Source organism: Gorilla gorilla, chromosome 21 (assembly GCF_029281585.2).
Source record: "Gorilla gorilla gorilla isolate KB3781 chromosome 21, NHGRI_mGorGor1-v2.1_pri, whole genome shotgun sequence".
Classification (NCBI taxonomy): Eukaryota; Metazoa; Chordata; class Mammalia; order Primates; family Hominidae; genus Gorilla; species Gorilla gorilla.
Genome location: NC_073245.2, coordinates 53,564,627 through 53,585,368, shown reverse-complemented (window position 1 = coordinate 53,585,368; position 20,742 = coordinate 53,564,627). Strand labels below are relative to the sequence as shown.

Sequence of the window (20,742 nt, the reverse complement as noted above, 5' to 3'; positions counted from 1 at the left end):
CTCAGCCAAGAGTTCTCTTTATTCCCTTTGATCCTCCCCCAAGGTGAGGGCTTAGGCAGCTGTAGAACCCCGGGAAGGAACGGAATCCAGGCAATCTGTTTAGAGACCCCCCCCCAACTCCAAATTTATCCTTTTCCTTTCCTTCCCCTAAGATGTTTCCAGGGCCCTCTGGTGCCCACACTGTCCTCTTCCTTCCACTTGGGGGTGGGGAAATCCTTCCTGCGAGGTCAGGGCATTTCTCTACAAAGTGGCCTGAATGAGGCCAGGCCCTGAGAAGGAGCCCCCAGCGGGAGGAAAGGGGCTCCAAGCCTTGCTTTTAACACCCCTGCAAAACCCCCACCCTCCCAAGATGTTCACAAAAGGTGAGAAATTCAGGTATGAAACCATCAATGGACAACTTGAAAATGCATGTTCCTCAGGCCTATGCAGTTCCCAGAGACTCTTGACACCGGTCTCTGCTGAGGCTCCCAGCCTCAGTTTCCCCCACAGCAGCACGGGCCCCACTGTGCTGCTCTTCAGGTCCCCACAGCCCTGCCTTTGGTTCCTGGACATTTGGTATTCTGCCCTCCACTCTGGTACTATCAGAGTAGGGCAGGCTCTGGATTAAAGCTTTTAGCCGGTCTAAAGCTACTTTCTTCAAAGACAGTGGGAGGAGAGGTTGCTGGGCATCAGCCCTGCTTCCCACAGCTCCTTAGGCAAGAGCTTACCCAGCAGCTGTGAGCACCAAGCTGGCCAGCAGAGGCTGGGGGAGGACTTTCAGGCCAACACCTGCCCCAGCTGAGTTTGGGACTGTCCTTAAGGGAGGTCTGGAGAGAGGCAGCGGCAGCAGCCGGACGGGGAGCAGGCCAAGCCGGAACCACAGCCTGCAGGTATGGGTGTGTGTCATGTGCTGAGATGCCAGGGCACCAGCAAGGGGGATATGTTGGCAGTGATGTCTGGCTTCGGAGGGTACAGTCCTGGCTCCCAGACAAGGGGCGGGGAGAACACTGTGTCCTTCCAGAGGCTGTACCACACTCCCACTGCTGTCACCCTTCACTGAAGCCTTGAGCCTCGGTAGGGCCTCCCTCTTCTCCCTGTCTTATCAAGAGTTACAGCAAGGTCCCAGGTTGACAGGGAGACAAATATCAAGGGCATAGAAAACCCTGCAAGGAGGCCTGGCATGGTAGCTCATGCCTGTAATCCCAGCACTTTGGGAGGCCGAGGTGGGCAAATCACTTGAGGTCAGGAGTTCGAGACCAGCCTGGCCAACGTGGTGAAAACCCATCTCTACTAAAAACACGAAAATTAGCCAGGTGTGGTGGTACACACCTGTAATCCCAGCTACTTGGGAGGCTGAGGCAGGTGAATCGCTTGAACCCGGGAGGCGGAGGTTGCAGTGAGCCGAGAGATCATGCCACTGCACTCCAGCCTGGGCAACAGAACAAGACCCTGTCTCAGGAAAAAAAAAAAAAAAAGAACCCTGCAAGGGCCCAGATGACAAGCTAATTGCCCCAGGCCAGTCCCACACTGACGCCTGGAGCAGCTGCAGCTTAGCTGGCAAAAATATGATGGGGAAGATGGGGGAGTCTCTCTAGCTGCCAACCAACCTGCAGCCCCCTCCTTCCCCTTCAGTGGGTTTGCCCCATGACACTCCAATTCCCACCCTCCTATACCCCAGGACACCTAGTCAGTCCTGGGCCGGGCCAGGGAGGAGGAGCCAGCCAGGGCAGGTTCAGTCCAGGGTATCAAGGTCCACAGCAGGCAGTGGCTCCCGCCAGTAGCAGAAGTTACTGTATTCAGGGTTGGCCAGGTCTGTGCTGGGGCCACGGGCCACAGGTGGGAAGAGAAGCTCGACCACTTCACCAAGCCGCTCATACCTACAGGCAGAAGGGGGCCAGCACTGAGCCTGAGCTGCCACCAAACGATGGCCTTGGCCATGGGAACCCAGAGTAAGGGACAGACTCCCTGGTAAGAGGTAAAATTGGGGCCCAGGGAGAAGCCAGGGCAGGGGGACGTGGCAGGGCATGGGGAACATGGCAGGGTTTAGCCTCACGTGGATTTGTGGTTCTTTATGAGCTCCTGGATGAGCTCTCCCCGGGGGTTGACTGTGAAGATGCGTGACTCAGGCAGGCCCACCTGCCGGTAGGCAAAGACGTCCTGTGGGAGACAGGAGGGGCCCATGGAACGGAGGCCTGCAGGCAGCTGGGGAGAGGTGGCTCAGCAGAGTGGAGGGGGCACACTCACGTTGGGCCTGTTCCCAAAGGCAGCATAGAAGGGCTGTCCGTGGGGCAGAAACAGCTGCTGGATGTCACTCAGGCAGGCGACCTTGAACACCTCCGGTTTCTTCTCGATCACCTCTCTGGGGTGGCCAGAACCACAGCAGGGAAGGGGGCCAAAGTAGGGAAGAAGCCAGGGGGGATGGCAGGCTCAGGTGACGGGGGGTCTGACCCCACCCTCCTTGCCACCTGAGAGCTTAATGCCAGCCTGCTTGGGCCTGCCTCTCCCCACCAGGAGGCCATGGGCTTGTATGTGTAGGGGTGGTTACCTGTGGAGGGCAGAGAAGAGGCTGCTGGGAGACAGAAGGATGGGGCCCTTGGGGAGGCTACAGCCCCCCTCGCTCACCCACTGCAGGTACCCCTTGGTGAGGTCCGCCATGCCAATGGCCCGCGCCGAGCAGTACAGGAACTTGTACCCATTTCTGAGAGTGGGGGACAGGGTGGCATAGAGCCATCAGAGACCAGCCAGCCCCCATCTTTCTCCGGCTTTAGCCTGCCCAGCCCAACTGTGGGACTCTGATGTTCCAACCTTTGCAGGGAGGGGACTTGAAGAGAACGGCCAGCAGTGGACTCAGCTGGATGGTGCACAGAGTCCTGAGGCCTGGGTGGACCAGGATGGAGAGGGCCTCCCCTCCGGCCTCAGGCCAGTAGGTGGGCCCTGATCCTAGAACACAGCCCCAGGGGATGAGCCTTTCCCAGAACTGCGGGCCAATAGAGAGGTCTCAGCACTCCAGGCACCTGCCCTGGCAGCCTGCCTTGTGGGCCCTGCTGGTCCCCAAGATGTCCTGTCCTGTCACTCCCTCTCTGGAGCTGGGGGCCTCGCCTCAGCCCCAGCCCCAGCCCAGGCACTCACAGGTGGATTTTGTGATAGAGACTGGTGATGCCCTGGTGTGTCCAGTCTTTACCCAGCTGGGGCAGGATATGGCCCAGAGCATCTGACCTAGAGTAAGAGAGGAAGGGTTACTCCAAGACAGCTCCACGTGGCCCAGCTCCACCCCCAGGATGGCCCACCAGGAAGGGAGGGCTCCTCTCACTCCCCACCACACCCAGCACAGAGGGAGGCAAGTCCACAACCCCTCTCCCTCCCCTTCCCACAGCTGGGTGGGCCTCACTTGGTGATGGTGCCGTCGATGTCAGAGATGACCACCTTGTCGTCCCATTTCCACAGGTAGATGGTGGCCTTGCAGCGGCAGGTGCCCTGGTACTGAGTGGTCACACTGAAGACCACATCATTGGCACCTTCTTGCAGGTTCAGGCGCCGCTGAGGCCAGACAAAGCGGGGTGTGTTGTGATTGATGACAGCCAGGCACTGCCTACCTCTCCCCTTACGCCGTGGCCTCCGATCCCCTCGGGCCTCTCATTCTCCTCTTCCTCCCAGCTCAGAGATGCTTCTTGGATTCATCAGAGATAGCCATGCACAGACACATCCATGTGGGCAGAGGGTGGCCATGCTGATCAGGGCCCTGTCCAGTGCAGGCCACAGGAGCCCTAGCCTCCCTTCACTCCCCTTTGAGATGTAACCCACAAAGCCGCATCCATGACTCCCTGCCCAGGATTCCCAGGCCAGCCCCAAGGCTGGGACTGCTGTTGGCAGGGAAACACACCCCTCCATAGATGGGGGTCCTGTGGGGATCTCCATAGGAAGCCCCTCCTTGGGGCCAGGGTACCTGAGTCAACATTGTCCTAAGGAGAGGCCTAACCCTGTACTTGATCCATAGGGAAGGATCAGGGCCGCTTCCCACCAAAGCCCTGAGTTGAGTGTGAGCTCCAGGGTACCAGACAGATGGCAGCTGCTTTGTACTGGCTGGTCAGCCCCTCCTGGACACTTCCCTGACCATGGAGCCACAACCATGAAGAAAATATGTTCTTATTCCAGGAGCCACCAGTTACTGAGCTTAGAGAAGAGGTGACTTGGGGCCAAGGGTTGCCAGAATCTGAGGGGCTGTCATTAGCATTTGATTCTTTTTAGTGTTGCTTCCAAGGGCTGACCTAGAGCCTGCTGGCTCACTACAGGTTGATATCTTAGGAGGACCTAAGAGACAGCTTTCCCGGTGTCTGACAGACAAATGGGCTGTCATGAGAAGTGAGCGCCCTGCCCTTGGAGGTATTCAAGTGGAGGCCATCAGGGAGGCTCCCAAGGGGATAGATTCTGGCCTTTGGTGAACATGTGGCTCCCTGGAGCCATTTCTCAGCCGGGTCCTGAGGGACTCTAAGACAGAATTAGCTCAGCCCCTCCCCAGCCTCCACACAGACAACCCACACTTACGATCTGATCGGAGGAGAGGCGGAGGGACTTCTTGTAGGTAGGAGTGGAGGGTGGAGTGGAGGGTGGCAAGGAGGGGATCTCGAGGATCACAGGGCTGTCTGGGGCATCGTCATCACTGCTCAGGACTTCTGTCTTCTCCCTGTGGACCGCACTGGCTCTCAGGCCATCTCCTCCAGCCAAAGGGCCTTCACTCCCGGGAGATGCCAAGAGGAGGCTGGACCTGTCCCCGCCATGCCAGGGCCTACCCAGGGTATCAGTGATCCCTCCCTCTAGGTGCAACCCATTTGGAGTGGTGGCAGACACAGGGGTGCAGGCTGGTAGTCTCCACCCAGCCAAGTGACAGCAGAGGGTGCCGAGACCCAGGGTTGCCAGCCCTCAGTGTCTGCCTTGGAGATATTTACCTGAAATACCTAAAGTGTATCTCTGGGCTTATTCCCAACCCCACCTGCTTTGGTTTCAGTCAGGCCATCCTTAGCTACTCTCCACCCAGCCTTAGGCAGCTGGGTCACTTCAGATGTGGAAAAGAAACAAAGTCAGCTGGCTTATTTGGGCTGCAAGAGGCCCTGCCCCTCCTTAATAGGGATCCCCTTGTCTGGGGCAGGAGCCTGAGGACCTGTGTCAGCTCTGCCATTTCCTGGTTGTGGGCCAGGAAATGTGTCTCTAGGCCTCATTTTTTCCATCTGTAAAATGGGGCCATTTCTCAGGAGAAAGAAAAGGTATAGAAGTGCTTGCGGTGGCTCAAGCCTGTAATCCCAACACTTTGGGATGCCAAGGTGGGCAGATCACCTGAGGTCAGAAGTTCAAGGCCAGCCTGACCAACAGGGTGAAACCCCATCTCACTAAAAATACAAAAGTAGCCAGGTGTGGTGGCGGGCACCTGTAATCCCAGCTACTCAGGAGGCTGAGGCAGGAAAATCGCTTGAACCCGGAAGGTGGAGGTTGCAGTAAGCCAAGATCGTACCACTGCACTCCAGCCTGGGTGACAGAGCCAGACTCTGTCTCAAAAACAAGCAAAAACAACAAAAAAAGAAGTGCTTGGTGCTTGAGGAATGACAAAAAAAAACCCACAGCTGGAGACAGGGTGCTGGCTCCTCCCTGTCACCCCCCTGCACCCAGGGCCATCTTTCCCAGGCTCCCCCTGCAGAGCCCCAATAGGGGGTCTCACTCACCCCTGCTGCTCCTTGGCTGCAGTCTTCTCCCTCTGGGCACTGCGCTGTGGAAAGAACATCCATTAGTGAATCCCACCTCCCGCCCTGTGCTGGCCCTGGCCCTGGCCCTCGACTGTGACCACCCACCTCCTCGGCCAGGAAGTCCCTGCGTCGCCAGGAAAACCACCATCGCCCACCCTTCCGGGGCATCTTCTCCCTCTCCAGCTTGTCCACGGTGCTCTGTGGGCAGATGAAAGCCATGGCAGTGTTTCCTGCACCACACAAACCTCCTACCTTACGTTGTTCTTGGGACCCTCCACGCATGAGCCCAGAGTCTGGGCCAACCCTAGGGTAAGGTGCTGTCAACATCTGGAGGCCAAGGAATCACGCTCACCTCCGTCCTGGGATTCCAAGCAATGACTCGGGTGAGCTATACTCAAAAGACCAAGGGCTATTCCTGCCCCCAGCCCCGATCCCTAGCTCTAACCCAGCCTCAGCCTGGCCTCCAAATCTTGTGGATCCATTCCTCTACTAGAGTAGTTAAAAGCAATGCTTTGGGAGTTTCTCAAGATCTGGTACTCCCTATGCTGTGACCAAGTGGCAGCAGGGAGAACAATCTTTAGCTGGTACTCCCCTCAACCTCCAAGACTGCCCCAGGCAACCTCCTAAGGTTGGTGATCCTATTCCATGAACAACCCCCTTTTCTGTATGTTACCATAACTGTCTGGTTGGGGCAAGTTGACCTTGTGAAAAAATGCTGATTAGATCTATGCTATTATAGATAACCCCAGGGAGAGCCCAGGCCAAGTCCCATCTGGGGAACACACCAGCATCCTACAGACCCAAGTCAGGAGGATGTGGGCTTGGGCTGGGAATAGCCAGGGGGCCCCCTTGAGCTGGGAACAGGCTGGTGGGGTAGGGGTCTCTCAGGGGCCTCAAGCGGTGGGTCTGTCTGGGTAAGGTGAGGAGATCCAAGCAGGGAAGGGACCCTCTTCCTTCCCACAGACTCTGGGTCCTACCTCAGACCCTGTACCAGCCAGAGGACAAAGCTGTCACCCAATGGCAGTGACAGCTGTCAACGTCTGTTAGTGATGCTCTTTGGGCAAGCCAAGAACAATAGGCCATGCCAGGTCAGTGTGGTGCCTTGGATTGCTCCCAGAGGGGCAGGGGCAGGTTGGCACAGGCTGGCACTGCCCAGGAGGGCACCATCCTCCATGAGTAGGGGAAGGTGGCTGGGAAGACCAGGGAAGAGGTTCTGGGAAGAGTAAAGAGGCTAGGCATACCCTCATTCCTTTCCCCCTCTGGGCATCATACATGCTGTTCCCCACCCCTGGCCAGCTCAAGGCCCACCCATCCTTCAATCTCTGCAGAGCGGGCACTTGCTTATCAAATCCCCTTGCCATAGGCTCTGCAAGCACTGCACACCTGTCCTTCCCAGCGCTCAGGACTGAATTATATTCATCTGGATGAGTCTTTGGTTAACTTCGTCTTCCTTTCAGAGCAGGGATAATTTTGTTTCGTTTATTCATGACTGTCCCCAGCCTAGGCCTGGGACATAGTAGGTACTCAAGAAATGTGTGCAGATAAAGAAAGTAAACACCCTTCAGCCCAACCTGGAGGAATAGTCTTCAGACAAGGTGAAGGGTGCAACTTCCATTTCCCAAACCCCATATTTCAGATCCAAAGGCTTCCCCATATTTCAGATGCAAAGGCCTCCTGCTAAAGACATGTCCTTGTTTAAGCATCTGTTGGATTTTTCTTCCCCTTTGGTTTGTCCTGAGCTCCTCTGAAGTCAAGTTTAAATACAACAGGATTCTGCCACGGCCAGGAAACCAGGGAAGGGTGAGGCAAGGCTTCAGGGACCTGTGTCGCCTCTCCCAGAGTGAGTCTTGCAGCCAGCTAGCCCCTGGCTCCCAGGCCCATCTCTGCTCACCCTTCACTTCCTTGCCAAGCATCTCCCTGCCCTGAGTCTATGGCTGCCTTCCCCAGCAGGGGCAGTGGTGCTCTAACCATTACCTTGGGCAAGTTTTTCTGGAAGGCTTGCAGGGAGAGGATCATGGGGGCAGCCACAGCCCAGTTATAATGCCTAGAGAGACAGAACAGGGCATCAGGCTGCAGCAGCTGCAGGGTTGTGAAGAGGGAAATGACTCTCCGGCTGCCAGCAGCCCCACCTCTGGGACTTACTTTCCATTGATTTTCACCACTAGGTTTGGGTCATCCAAAAGTCCGGGGTTTTTGGTGAGGTCCTGGTAAGAGACGCTGTGCTGGTTGAATTTCTCTGGGCACAGAGGCAGAGTGAGGGGTGAGGCTGGCACATCCCATGTGACCCGCTGCCCCAGCCTCCTGGTGCTCCCCACTCTGCTGCTCACCTCCTGTCGGTTGACTTTGTAACCTGGCAGTGCACCTCCCTACCTGTGGTTTTTACACCTGTTCCCACCCCAGGACTCACAGGATAACTCACAACTTAGCGTCAAGCATTTTGCTTCATGGGGACTTGGGAAGGTCCAGCCCCTGCTGGCAGAGTGTGGGCTGCACAGGGCAGAGAGCTGCAGGGAAGCCCAGCCTCTCACCTCTACTGCCCCACCCTCACGGTCTTCCCTGCCCTCCCAATCCTCTGGGCTCAGCACCAGTCCTCAAAAGGGCTTGGCCATAGTCGAACATACCTAGGGAGATGTCCCGGCTGTCAGCCAGTCCACCACAGAGGGACAGCGCTATTGTATCCACTGTGTCCAGAGTGGGTTCAGGTTCATGTTCAGGGTTGGGGTCCCTCAGGGACTTCTGACTGCTGGGTTCACTCCGTCTTCTGGCCCCCAGCCCAGAGTCACTGCAGGCAAAGGGGCCAACAATGACAAGAATACGAGGAGGGCGGGAGATGGGTCCTTCCTCCTCACAGGCCCTTGATAGTGGACCCTTGGCCCCAGGAGCCCAGACCCAAGACACCCTGGCATCCAGAACCCAGGCACCTTTGGGGGAAGTAAAGCGCTGCATTCTCAAAGTCCAGGGAGGGCAAGTCATCCAGGTAGATGTCACTGGGGCCCAGGTGCTGGCTTCTCTTTGGGGAGCCTGAGAGTTGAAGAGAGGATATCTGTAGAGCTGACATGTGCTCAGCAGTGTGGACAGTAAGTGCCCTCTGACTCTGAATTCTCTAAGGCAGTGCTGCCCAGCAGAACCTTCTGCAGTGATACAAATGTCCCATGTCTGCACTGTCTGATATATTAGCTGCTAGCCACATGTGGCTATTGAGCACACTTAAAATGTGATCACAGTGTGACAGAGAAATGGAATTCTAGGCTAGGCGTGGTGGCTCACACCTGTAATCCCAGCACTTTGGGAGGCTGAGGTGGGTGGATCACAAAGTCAGGGGATCGAGACCATCCTGGCCAACATGGTGAAACCCCATCTCTACTAAAAATACAAAAATTAGCTGGGCGTGGTGACATGTGCCTGTAGTCCCAGCTACTCAGGAGGCTGGGGAAGGAGAATCACTTGAACCCGGGAGGCAGAGGTTGCAGTGAGCCGAGGTTGCACCACTGCACTCCAGCCTGGGTGACAGCGAGACTCCATCTCAAAAAAAAAAAAAAAAAAAAGGAATTTTGTATTTTAATTGCAATTAATTTAATTTAATTTTAATTTTTAATTTTTATTTATCTGTCACCCAGGCTAGAGTGCAGTGGTGTGATCATAGCTCACTGCAGCCTCAAACTCCTGGCTCAAGTGACCCTCCTGCCTCAGCCTCCTCAGTAGTTGGGACTACAGGCACATGCCACCGTGCCTGGCTAGTTAAAAAAAAAAAATTTTTTTTTTTTTTTTGTAGAGATGGGTTCTCACTACATTGCCCAGGCTTGATCTTGAACTCCTCAAGCAGTCTTCCCACCTCAGCCTTCCAAAGTGCTGGGATTACAGGCATGAGCCACCATGCTGTCCCTAATTTGATTTTAAATAGCCACATATAGCCAGCGGCTACTGATTTGGACAGCACAGGTCTCATGCTTTCCTAGCACTTTTAGATAAACCTGAGCTTGTGAGCTGGAGCCATCTGAGTCTGCTCATCTCCCCAACTTCCTATCCCGGCTGTCTTCCATTTCTTGCTCAAGGCACGCCAGCTGCTTTCAGTTTCTGGACATGAAACTTCTCTCCAGCCTTACATCCCTGGCACATACTGTTTCCTCTGCCTAGAATTCCCTTCCCCTGCTCCTCACTTGGCTGAATCTTCATTATCCATGTCTCAGCTCCAACATCACCTTCTCGGAGGGGCCTTCTCTGACCACCTGGTTTAAACAGCTCCCATTCCAACCAATGACTATGCCTGTGGCACGCCCTTCCACACACGCAGCATCTGTCTCCCACACTGCACTGTGAGCTTCATGAGGCTGGTGCCAAGAACAGCACCTGGCACACAGCAGGTGCTCAAAATGTACTTGAAGTCCCAGCACCCACCCAGGGGACAGAGCGAGACCAGGGAGGCAGTGGGAGAGACCCAGCGTCACTCACCTTTCCCCCTGGAGATGCTCTCTGGCTGCCCGGTGGGAACTGGAACCTCCAGAGTGGCCCAGCTCCATGACTTGGAGGCAGGAGGGAGGCCCATGTCCCCAGAGCTCTGAGTCTTGGTTTCCTCTGTCTCTGGGGTGTGGAGAGGGGGACCCACTAGAGTGGGATCCTCTGTGTCAGGCTGAAGGTCGGCACCAGCCTCTGTTTGCTGGATTGGGAGTCCCAAAGGGTCCACGCCGCCAGCCACAGAGGTAGAGGGAGTGCTGGGTCTTCCCCGAGGAGGAGAGGTTGCCCCAGCTCTGCCTTCAAGGACCACTGAGGACTCGGGCCGCTCAGCTCTGGCCACCTTTAGTGGAACAAATGGAGGAAGATGTGGGCCAGGGTAAGGCCCATGCCCCACAAAGCTTTTGGGGCAGTGGCCCGAGTTTCAGTCCCTCCAACCCTGACCCATGGGGGCCACAGAGCCCCTGAAAGGCAGGGCCTGGGGTTGATACAGAGGGACTCACCTTAGGCAGCCTCCCCCAGGCCCACTGCATGTGGGACTCGGCTCTTAGGGGACTGGGCTCCGGGGTCCGCACCTCCAGCTCCGAGTCGCTCTTAGGGGATGTTAGCTCACCTGCTGAGAGGCTGCAGGAGACATATTGAGAGGCCTTGAGCCTGCCTACCCATCCCCGCTGCTGCCCACCCCAGCCAGGGAAAAAAATATGTGCAACCTATATTTATGCCTGTGTTGAATCCATAATATATAAGGAATATGTAAAGATCTAAAGAGTATATAAATATATGAATAACTTATACTAATCAACAAGAAGAAGACAATCCAGTAAGAAGAAGGATGGGAGGGAGGGAGGGAGGGAGGGAGGAAGGAAGGAAGGAAGGAAGGAAGGAAAAAAAAAGAAGATGGCAAAGTTGTAGCTGGATTGCCTAATGGGCATAGGGTTTCCATTTGGGGGATGGGATATTCTGGAACTAGATAGTGGTTATGGTCATTCAACACTGAATGTACTTAATGCCACTGAACTGTATACACTTTGAAATAGTTAAAATGGTAAGTTTATGTTATGTATATTTTACCACAATTTAAAAAAATCTATAAAAGACTTGAACTCTTTACAAAGGAAAAATACGAATGGCTAGTAAACACATTAAATGGGTTCTGTGTCATTAGTCATCAGGAAAAATGCAAATGGAAACCTCAGAACTTGATCTGGAGTCCCGGCCTGCAGCCCACCTGGACTCTCACCTGGCCTGGGGGGGCCACTCGCCATCCGAGTAGGGGTAGATGTCTTTGGGCTGCAGTGAAGACTTCTCTTCCAACTGAACACTGCTGAGGGGCCACAAGGAAATGGTCACTTATCAGGCAGGATGCCCCAGGCAGGCATGAGAGCCTGGACATCAGGGGCTTGGTAAGGTGAAGCAACTACTGCTCAGAGAGGTCAAGGCCCTTGCCCAAAGTCACACAGCATGAGCAGAGGAAACAGCACTTGAACCCCCAAACTGGGGTTCAAGTCCCTTGGTCCTTACACACCCTGGGGGCTCTGGCCTCAGCTTTTCCGGCAGGGACAGCTCACTCTCAGCGCCTGCCTCCAGTTCCTCCGGACTAGAATCAGTTGCCACTGCATCCTCTTTCTGCTTGGGTTTCCTCCTGCGACGCCTCTTCCTCCGCCCAGTGGAGGCCGTGCCTGCCATGACGAGGCCCTCAGGCTCACTGGCAGTGCCCAGCTGGGAGTCCGAGGGGAAGCCAGACAGACCCCCCCAAGGGATGGGTGAGGTGCACAGGCCGGGAGGCACATGTTCCTGTGGAACAGACCAAGAACTGAGGTTGGGGGCTGACCCCAGTGGGGCTGCGCTCACCACACAGTCATCTTGAGCCTTGCCTGGGTCCCAGCCCTGGAGTGAGCTCATTTAGGGTCAGGAAAACAGGTGTGGAGGCACCAGCCTGGCCCTGTAGCCACTGCTGGCCTCAGAGGTCCCCAACAGAGCCACCTGCCACCCTGGCAGGCCAGGCAGAGATCTTGGCATCAGCCTCTGATCTCCTCTTCTACCCAAGTCTATGACAGCAGACATCTACTTCTGCTTTAAGATTCAGCCAGATGTCTCCTTCTCCAGGAAGGAGCCTTGACTATCCCTCTCCCAATCCCAACATCCCTCACTGCAATGACCAAACGGCTCATCATCCATTGTTTATGTGTCTAGCTCCCAGACCAGTCTGGAACTTTCTTTGAAGGCAGGGGTCACCCGTCATCTGAGTCTGTTGCACAGTGTCTGGCATACAGTAGGGACTCAAAGTTTTTCAAGTTCTGTTTCAACTCCTCTGCTGGCTTCTGCTGGGCCCTGCCTCCCCTGTGCGAACACCCACCACTTACACACTTCTAGGTTCCAGCCGCATGGAGCTGGCACCAGACCCAGGACAAGCCAGATGTTATACTTCCCAGCCCCTTTCTTCAGCTCCCGCCTCCTCTTCAAGCTGCCTGGGGAAGGCCTCCTTTTCATCCCACAGGGGCCCAGCTCAGGGGTCCAGTCTTCTGAGAAACCTTCCCCAACTTCCCAGTAAATAGAGTCATTTGGTACCCTGGCCCCTTCCTCTGGGCCCCCACAGCATATCATGTGTGCCAGAGGCCAGCCCCAACTGATACCCCTGCCTCAGACCTCTGCTGGTGGGGTGCTCCCGGGGAAGGGCAAGGATGGTGACAAATCCCAAGGCTCTGCCCAGAAGAGGCACAGGAAAGGGGTGGGCGGGGCAGGTGCTGTTAGGAGGGCAGACTCACATCATCGCTCTCCAGCTCCTGAACAAAGAAGGCCTCCCCGCTGTCCCCAAGCTTCATATGCAAGTCCACAGGCTCCCCATTGAGCTCAATGTCTACCTGCAAATGGAAAGCGGTGGCAGGGACATGGGCCTTCACGCCCATGCTTCCAACCACAGGCCTCCTGGCTGGTCCTCCAGTGGCTCCTTGCCGCCCCAAACACCGTACTTGCTGGGGTTCGCTCCCTCCGGACCTCAAGTGCCTGGCTGCTCCCCACGAAGGGGGGCTCTGCTGCATCTCCCCTTCCTCAGAGAGGCCTTCACTGAGCTCCCTACCCATCTCTCCCTCATTCACACTGCCCCACTGTCTGAGCCTCATTGTACTTGTCACTGTCTCGGTCTTCTTGTGTATTGCCTGGTTTCCAAGTTCTTCCCTCTCTCTCTCACATCCACAAGAATAGGGATGTGATCTCTCTTGTGATCGCTGTGTCCCCAGCCCCCAGATTATTGACTGCATAAACAATGGTGGGAATTTTAGTGTACTGGCCCTTTGTGGAGTGTTTTCTATAGATTATCTCATTTAATCTCTGCAACCACTTGCAGTAGCTCCTATCATTACCTCCACTTTACAGATGAGGAAACTGAGGCTTTGGGGGTTTGAGTAATTGGTTAGGAGGCAGCCTCACAGCAAGTGAGCCTATGAAGCCAAAAAGGCTGAGTCTACAACCCAAGCTACTAGCCTCTTAGATATACTGTTTCCCATAGGCTACACTTTTCTATTAGGATCCTGGAAACGTCACAGTTGCCTCAGTGTGAATCTTGATTCACACCCTAGACCTTGCTGCTAACAAAAATCTCTGCTGTGCTTGTCTGAGCCCAGTGAAGATGGAATGGATTTATTTATTTATTTTTATTTATTTATTTTTTGAGACGGAGTTTCGCTCTTGTCGCCCAGGCTAGAGTGCAATGGCACAATCTTGGCTCACTGCAATCTCTGCTTCCTGGATTCAAGCGATTCTCCTGCCTCAGCCTCCGGAGTGGCTGGGATTACAGGTGCCCACCACCACACCCGGCTAATTTTTCTATTTTTAGTAGAGACTGGGTTTCACCATGTGGGCCAGGCTGGTCTCAAACTCCTGACCTCAGGTGATCCACCGGCGTCGGCCTCCCAAAGTGCTGGGATTATAGGCGTGAGCCACCATGCCCAGCCTGAAGTGGATTTATTAAGAGAGAGAAACTAACATTTGAGTGTTTCCCACATAGCTGGCCCTGGGACGGTATTATCAGTTGCTACTGACTTGTCCCACCAGCATCATTAGGCCGATAAAATCATATCCATTTGTGCAGGTGAAGTAACTGGGCTCAGAGGCATGAAGTGACTTACCAAGAACACACAGGTAAGGTCTTAGTAAGCTGAGCCAGGTCTGACGGCCCCAGCACTGGGATGAGCCCTACTGGTCTGTTTCCATGAGAAACTAACTGTGAACCCTCCCAGACCAAAACCCCCAAATCAACCCAAAAACCTTCAAAGAAAGTACAAATGAAGGGAAGCCTGTCCAGAGGACAGATCCCCACCTAAGGGAGGCCCCAGGTCCTGTCCTGGGACTGTAGTGGCTGCCCCAGCTTAAAAAGCCCACTCTGCAGTAGCCACTTCAGCCAGCCTGAGCACTCACCACCTTCTCCCGCGACCGCAGGACGCCCAGCTTGCCAAAACGCACGTGGAAGGGTGAGCACCGGAACGAGCCATCCACCTGCTTCACCACCAGCACGTCAATGCCGCCGCTCAGTGTGGCCGGGTTCAGGCCCCGGTACAGCTCCTTCACCGTCCCAAACACCGTCTCCGCCAGCTGCCCCACGTAGTTCATGGCTGGTGCTGGCAAAGAAAGGCAGTGGCTTGCACAAAGGTCTGCTCCAGCTCCTCCACAAGAAGCTCCTGCAGCCTGACCACCCAGACCCCCAAGTTTACATTTGTGTCACGCCTTGGAGTGCCTTCGCACAGATGGCAGCAGCTGTGCGATGGGAGGTACACCTGTAGATGTGGGTCTAACCCCAGCTTGCCCACTGCCCTGCTAAGGGACCCTTGGGCAGCCGCCTCCTTCCCCAAGTGCCGATGTCCACATCTGTAAAATAGGGCACAAGGTAAAACAATACCCAGTTGCCTCGTGCCTCTAAATGCCATGACTAATGATAATGACCACAGTGTTCCGTGGGTACGGCTCATTTCATCTTCACAACAACCCTGTGGGGCTGGCTGAGCAGGTGTCATTATTCCTGTTTACAGGTGAGCCAGCAGAGGCTCAGAGAGGTGGAGTGACCTGCCCAGAGCCTCATAACTATGAAGGAGGGAACCTGAGATCTGAACCCAGGTTTGTGTGGTTCCACTGGGATGGTCCATCTGTGAAAACGGAGGGGGTGGGAAGAGGGGGCAGCCTCATTAGATAGCAGGCCCAGGGCCCTGCTGGATAATGGGTGACTGTGCTAATGAGTACTCTTCTTTTCCCAAGAAGTGGGAAGGAAGGAGCCTCCACTTTTCCATCTGAGAAATGGGCTCAGCTGTCTTGCTATCTGTTGGTCCTGTGAGTTGGAAGGTGTCTTGCTGGGCGATTGTAGCTGACTTATGGGGGACCAAGGGTGGGAGCACCCCAGGTACTCAACGCTCTGTTCAGCCCCATTCCTGGGGTCAGATGCTCAAGGCAGAGCATCCCCTATAGCGGGGGGCTTAAGGTCCCAAACTACAAATTCCTTCCCAGTTTCCCTGGTGGGAAGCCTGTCCATGCACAGCCTGACCCCAGCGGTGTCCAGGCTATAGTTCTCAGACCCCAATTTCAACCCTAACCCCAGCTCCTCAGACCAGGGCTGAGCTGGCTAGGCGCTCAGACCCACAATCAGGCCTTGGGCTGGCCTCAGCCCACTGAAGCTGCTCCCTCCCCCAGCCAGACCGGTCTCTCCAGCTTTCCCACACCAGACAGGGCTGGGTAAGCCCAAAGCAGGAGGCTGAGGCGGCCTCAGAGAAAAAACAGGGCTATGATGAGAGCCTCCTCCAAGCTGGCACAGTGCCCGCCCCAGCAGCTTTAGGTGATCACCCCTGCCCTCCTGGCCAGGCCAGTGGCCTGCTGCCCCTCTGCCTGCCAAGACCCAGACTGTCCTATCTCTACAGAGCACTTTCTTCTCTCAGACCCTGGGTCAGAACCCCTGGAGGACAGCCTGCCATGCAAGACCACTTAGCAAAGAAGCTAAGTGACTTACCCAAGGTTAAGTGACTTTACAGGTGAGGAAACTATTCAAGCTCTTCTAAGCTGACAGGCCATAGAAGGGGTATAGGGAGGGGAGAGAGGGAGTAAAGACTCATATCCAGCTCTCCTGACTCTAGAGCATGGTCTTCTTCCACTCCATGCTTCCAAGCCACCCAAGAGTTGGGTGCATGGCCCATGACCACTTCTGCACAGCCCTGCAATGCCCTGCACTCAAAATGTGGTATGCACCAGCAACAAACATCAGCATCAGCATCACCTGGGAGCTTGTTAGAAACAGAAACTTAGGCCCAACTCAGCCCTACTGAATCAGCATCTGCATATTTTTCTTTTCTTTTCTTTTCTTTTTTTTGAGACAGGATCTCACTCTGTTACCCAGGCTGGTGTGCAGTGGCACCAAAATGACTCACTGCGGCCTCAACCTCCCAGGCTCTAGTGATCCTCCTGCCTCAGCCTCCTGAGTAGCTGGGACTACAGGCATGTACCACCATAACTGGCTAACTTTTAAATTTCTTTTGTAGAGACAGGGTCTCACTACGTTGCCCACGTTGGTCTCAAACTCCTGGACTCAAGTGATCCTCCCACCTTGGCCTACCAAAGTGCTGGGACTACAGGCGTGAGCCATTGCACCTGGCCTAGCATCTGCATTTTAACAGATGCAGCCTTTCATGTGTTTGAAAGGAACTGCTTTTGTGTTCCCAGTCCACAGTCTACTCTTGGAAGAGCCTAAACGACAAGACCCCCACCTCCACAGCATTTCTCAGATAATGCCACATCCTGCCCATCCTAGGACATCGGATGAAGCAGTGGATTCTTTCAGTCTATGTCAGAGCGTCACAAACATAAGACACAATTAGAATTGCCAAAGTGAAAATGGGATGAAATGAAACTCCTTGGACCCCTAAGATGTCACTCAAATCAAGTTTATCTGCAAGGCACCTGCCATGTGCTAGATGGGACATTTCCACTTTGGTTTCTCCCTACCTAATGCCAAACTCTGAATACAGGTCTGGGGAGACAGAGTGGTGACAGACACTTGGTGGGCAGACCTCTAAACCACTGTGCCCAGGAAAAGCAGAGAGGACTCCAGAGGCTTCCAGGAATTAAGGAGCAAGCATGGGGAGGGGCAGAGCCGGGGTTGGGGCAAAGGTCCATCCAGCTGGAGGCCCAAGCCTGAGCTTTCTGCCCTATTAAGCCCTAGTGCAGTTTGTCAGCTTCAGCATTACTGCCCTTTGGGGCCAGATAATTCTTTGCTGGGGGGTGGGTGGGTGCACTGTAGGATATTTAGCAGCATCCCTGGCCTCTGCCCATTAGATGCCAGTAGCACTTCATCCCCCGCAGCTCCAGGTTGTGACAGCCAAATTGTCTTCAGACATTTTTAAATGTCTCCTGGGGGACAAAATTGCCCCCAGCTGAGAACCACGATCTAGTAGAAAGGGCCGAATAGCAGAGATGGCACCCAGGGTCCTACTCGGATCCAGCCCTGGAGTATTCTCAGGCAAGTAACTGGCTGGCCTCAGTTTCCCCTTCTGTGAACCAAGGCCTCAGTTTTTTAGACCCATCTCCCTCAGATCTAATGTCACAGGAGTCCAGAATTCTCTCCTCTCTCTGTTCCCCCCACTTCACCAATGGATGTCCCCCACATCTGCCTGCTCGGCATTTTGGGGGCTTCCAGTGAGCCCCCCCCCATCTGCCTGCTCAGCATTTTGGGGGCCTTCTGTGAGCCCGCCTCTGTCTTCACCTATCCCTTAGGCACCCCCTTTTCCCAGGACCCAGCTCTACCTCCTTGTTCTTTTCCAGACAAAGGAGAGCTCTGCTTGGCTCCCCTCTATCACCCTCCACCCACAAACTAACATGTCTAAAATCAGCCACTTCACTCCTCACACCTTCCCAGGAAGCCGAATACCCCTTAGGACTAGTCACTACCCCTCTCTCCCTCCCTAGCCCTCTGAATCTTCTCCCCCAATTTCCTGCTCATCCAGCCCCTCCTTTCTCCAGCTGTCCTAGGTTAAGACTTTATAACCAGATGCCCAGATCACGAGTGGCCACAGGACATTAGGAGAAAAGGCACCAGATTATCTGGGTGCTGATCCCCACTCTGCCATTTGCTAGCTGTGACCATGGGCAAGTGACTTCATCTCTCTGACCCTCAGTCTCAGCCTCCAAAATGGGAATAACATCAAGCGCGTGTGAGTAACTAATGACTTTGTGTAAAGCCCTGGAATGCAATAAAAGCCTGTATGTACACCTATCAGCAGCAGCATCATGACAGCCCCACTCATGCAGGCTGGTCCTGTGGGCACTGCAGGTCATAGTCTGATGAACTGCCCCTGCCAGCAGTTGAGAGTTTGGACTTCTTTTATTTATTTATTTTTTTGAGATGGAGTCTTGCCCTGTCACCCAGACTGGAGTGCGGTGGCGTGATTTTGGCTCACTGCAAGCTCCGCCTCCCGGGTTCAAGCAATTCTCCTGCCTCAGCCTCCCGAGTAGCTGGGACTACAGGCGTGTGCCACCATGCCCGGCTAATTTTTTGTATTTTTAGTGGAGACGGGGTTTCACCGTATTAGGATGGTCTCGATCTCCTGACCTCATGATCCACCCGCCTCAGCCTCCAAAGTGCTGGGATTACAGGCGTGAGCCACCACGCCCAGCGGAGTTTGGACTTCTTAACTTGGCACTCAAGGCCGTGCACAATGGTGGCACCACTATTTGCAAAACGAGCATGTACACTCCACGTAGGCCTCACACCCCACCTTGGGGATGTTCACAGGCCTTCCAGGCTAGACTACAACTCTAGCACAGGGAAGCCAGAGCAAGCTGCCCTAGGACTGGGCTCTCAGCCCTCGGGGCTCCCAGGTTTGGGTGGATGAAGGGTGTGGCTCTCCACCGAGGACCAGAGGGAGCAGGAGAGTAAGCACTCCTAATGCCCAAGTAGAGAGAAAGCGCCACCCCAGCCCCCAGCAGCTACAGCATCTGACCTGCCCAGTCTCAGGGCAAGCAGGGCAAGGGCCAGTCACTGTTTTGCAACTGAGGACACTGGGTACCAGAGAAAGTGGCTGTCCTCCTCAAGGTCACACAGTCAGGCTGGGGTAAAGCTGGGCCAGCCTCCCCTGGGAGGTTTCGACGTCTCCTCTCCAGACTCTACGTTCTGGGTGTCCAGGGGGCCTGCAGCCGCTGGGCCAGGGAGAGAGGGACAAAATGAGGCCAGTCCCTCCACCCCTGCGTCCCCATCTTACAGCTAGGGGTGGACCCAGGCCCGCGGACAGGAAGGAAGGAATGTAGGATGGCAGGACAGATGGGCAGGGCGGGAGGGGAGAGGGTCATCTCTTCTCCCCCCGAGTTGGGCCCTACCTGGGGAGCTGCCCACTGGAGCTCCTGGACTCAGAGTCGCAGCCTCTACCTGCGTGCACAGGCTCCACAGGTGAATGTCTTCGGCCCTCAGTCACTTGGCGCTTCCGGGTCCTCTAAGACAGGGTGAGAGCACAGCTCCACTCCTTCTACGATCCTAGTGCGGCCTCCACAGGCCCCAATCTGCCCAGGCTCCACTCCCTGGAAAGACCCCGCCCCTGCTCCGATCCCCGCCCAGGGCGCCCTTTGGCCTCTGAGGCGGGGGCGGGGCCAGACTTCATGCCCCGCCCACCAGACCCCGCCCCAAGTCCCTGTGCCACCGCCTGCCCCACCTCCAGAAAAGTGTGGATTTCGGAACGGGGCGGACCTAGCTCCTCCCAGATTTGCTTCCAGCTTGCTGTGTGATCTTGGGTGAATTCAATCCTCAATTTGATCCCATTTCCTGTTTTGTCAAGGGGGGAAAGCCGCCTTGCAGGATTTTAGAGATGACATGAAATGACTTTGCGCGGCTCCTGGCGCTCAAACGTCCCCTCCTGGGGGCAGCTTTTCCTGAACCCGACTGGACAGGCCCCTCGCGTCATCTGTTCGCATAGCCAACAGTTGTAATTTCATATTTGCTTGAATGACTACTTGATTAATGTATATCTCTTCATTTAAATTTGAACTCTGAGAGCAGGTCACGTACATCCTTACACTCCAGCGCTTATCAGTACATCGCCTGACAAACAGCAGGCGCTCCATAAATGCCCGCTCCTTCATTCCATCCCTGGGACGTTCTGGTCGAGCGGCAGCGGGCTCAATACTGACACTGGCCAGCAGGGGGCAGGCGGTGATCAGCCTTCTGGCCCAGCCGCGCTCCCTCCCTGTCTGCAGGCACTGCGGGAGGGGACAGGTGAGCCCAGGTGCGCCGAGGCACGCGGAAGGTCCATTTACTCTCGTGCCTTGGGCAAGGCCCGGGCCGGGAACGGCTTTTTCCTCTTGGATCTGTGGCTCGCGGCTTTCCTGGACCAAAGACCTTTCCGACGCCCTATGGCCCCTGCAAAGAAGCTGCCCTGAGAAGGGCCTAGAGATGAAGTAATTTGTTCTAAAAGAGAGAGGGCACCGAGGAAAGGCTTGGCGGAGCAGCAACGGCGACGAGCCAGGCTTAGAAACGACTGGGCGGTGAGGAGGAGAGGTAGCTGCCATTATTCTGACTCAGGGTGACAGAACCTGTTTGGAAGTGACTGGCCTCAGTTGTCCTCAT

At 55.2% G+C, this 20,742-nt stretch overlaps 1 protein-coding gene across 6 annotated transcripts; it reads right to left on the bottom strand.

Moving 5' to 3' along the window:
• Position 1: 1 nt before the first annotated feature.
• Positions 2-19,765, bottom strand: LPIN3 (lipin 3). Of its 6 annotated transcripts, none has more exons than XM_019017534.4 (20): positions 19,503-19,765; positions 14,574-14,773; positions 12,926-13,021; positions 11,686-11,954; positions 11,401-11,484; positions 10,664-10,784; positions 10,161-10,503; positions 8,633-8,732; positions 8,333-8,493; positions 7,854-7,947; positions 7,686-7,755; positions 5,817-5,909; positions 5,691-5,734; positions 4,522-4,660; positions 3,368-3,516; positions 3,109-3,195; positions 2,525-2,677; positions 2,224-2,338; positions 2,033-2,136; positions 2-1,856 (listed from the first exon to the last, which is right to left on the bottom strand). In XM_019017534.4, exons 2-20 carry the CDS (start codon positions 14,763-14,765, stop codon positions 1,712-1,714), a joined length of 2,559 nt encoding a protein of 852 aa, XP_018873079.3. In that variant the 5' UTR covers positions 14,766-14,773; positions 19,503-19,765; the 3' UTR covers positions 2-1,711. The 6 variants fall into 6 exon arrangements, with proteins under 6 accessions (XP_018873079.3, XP_018873081.3, XP_063558426.1 ...); XM_019017536.4 differs by having other exon boundaries at positions 11,401-11,481; XM_063702356.1 differs by having other exon boundaries at positions 14,619-14,773; positions 19,503-19,722.
• Between the last annotated feature and the right edge of the window lie 977 nt (positions 19,766-20,742).

Excerpts from the sequence above, each read along its gene's own strand:
- LPIN3 (XM_019017534.4), bottom strand. The coding sequence starts at position 14,765 with ATGAACTACGTGGGGCAGCTGGCGGAGACGGTGTTTGGGACGGTGAAG. Across the intron at positions 11,955-12,925 it reads AGGAGCTGGAGAGCGATGAT|GAACATGTGCCTCCCGGCCT; the intron begins GTGAGTCTGCCC and ends TCTGTTCCACAG. Across the intron at positions 2,678-3,108 it reads CTCTATCACAAAATCCACCT|AAATGGGTACAAGTTCCTGT; the intron begins GTGAGTGCCTGG and ends CCCCACTCTCAG.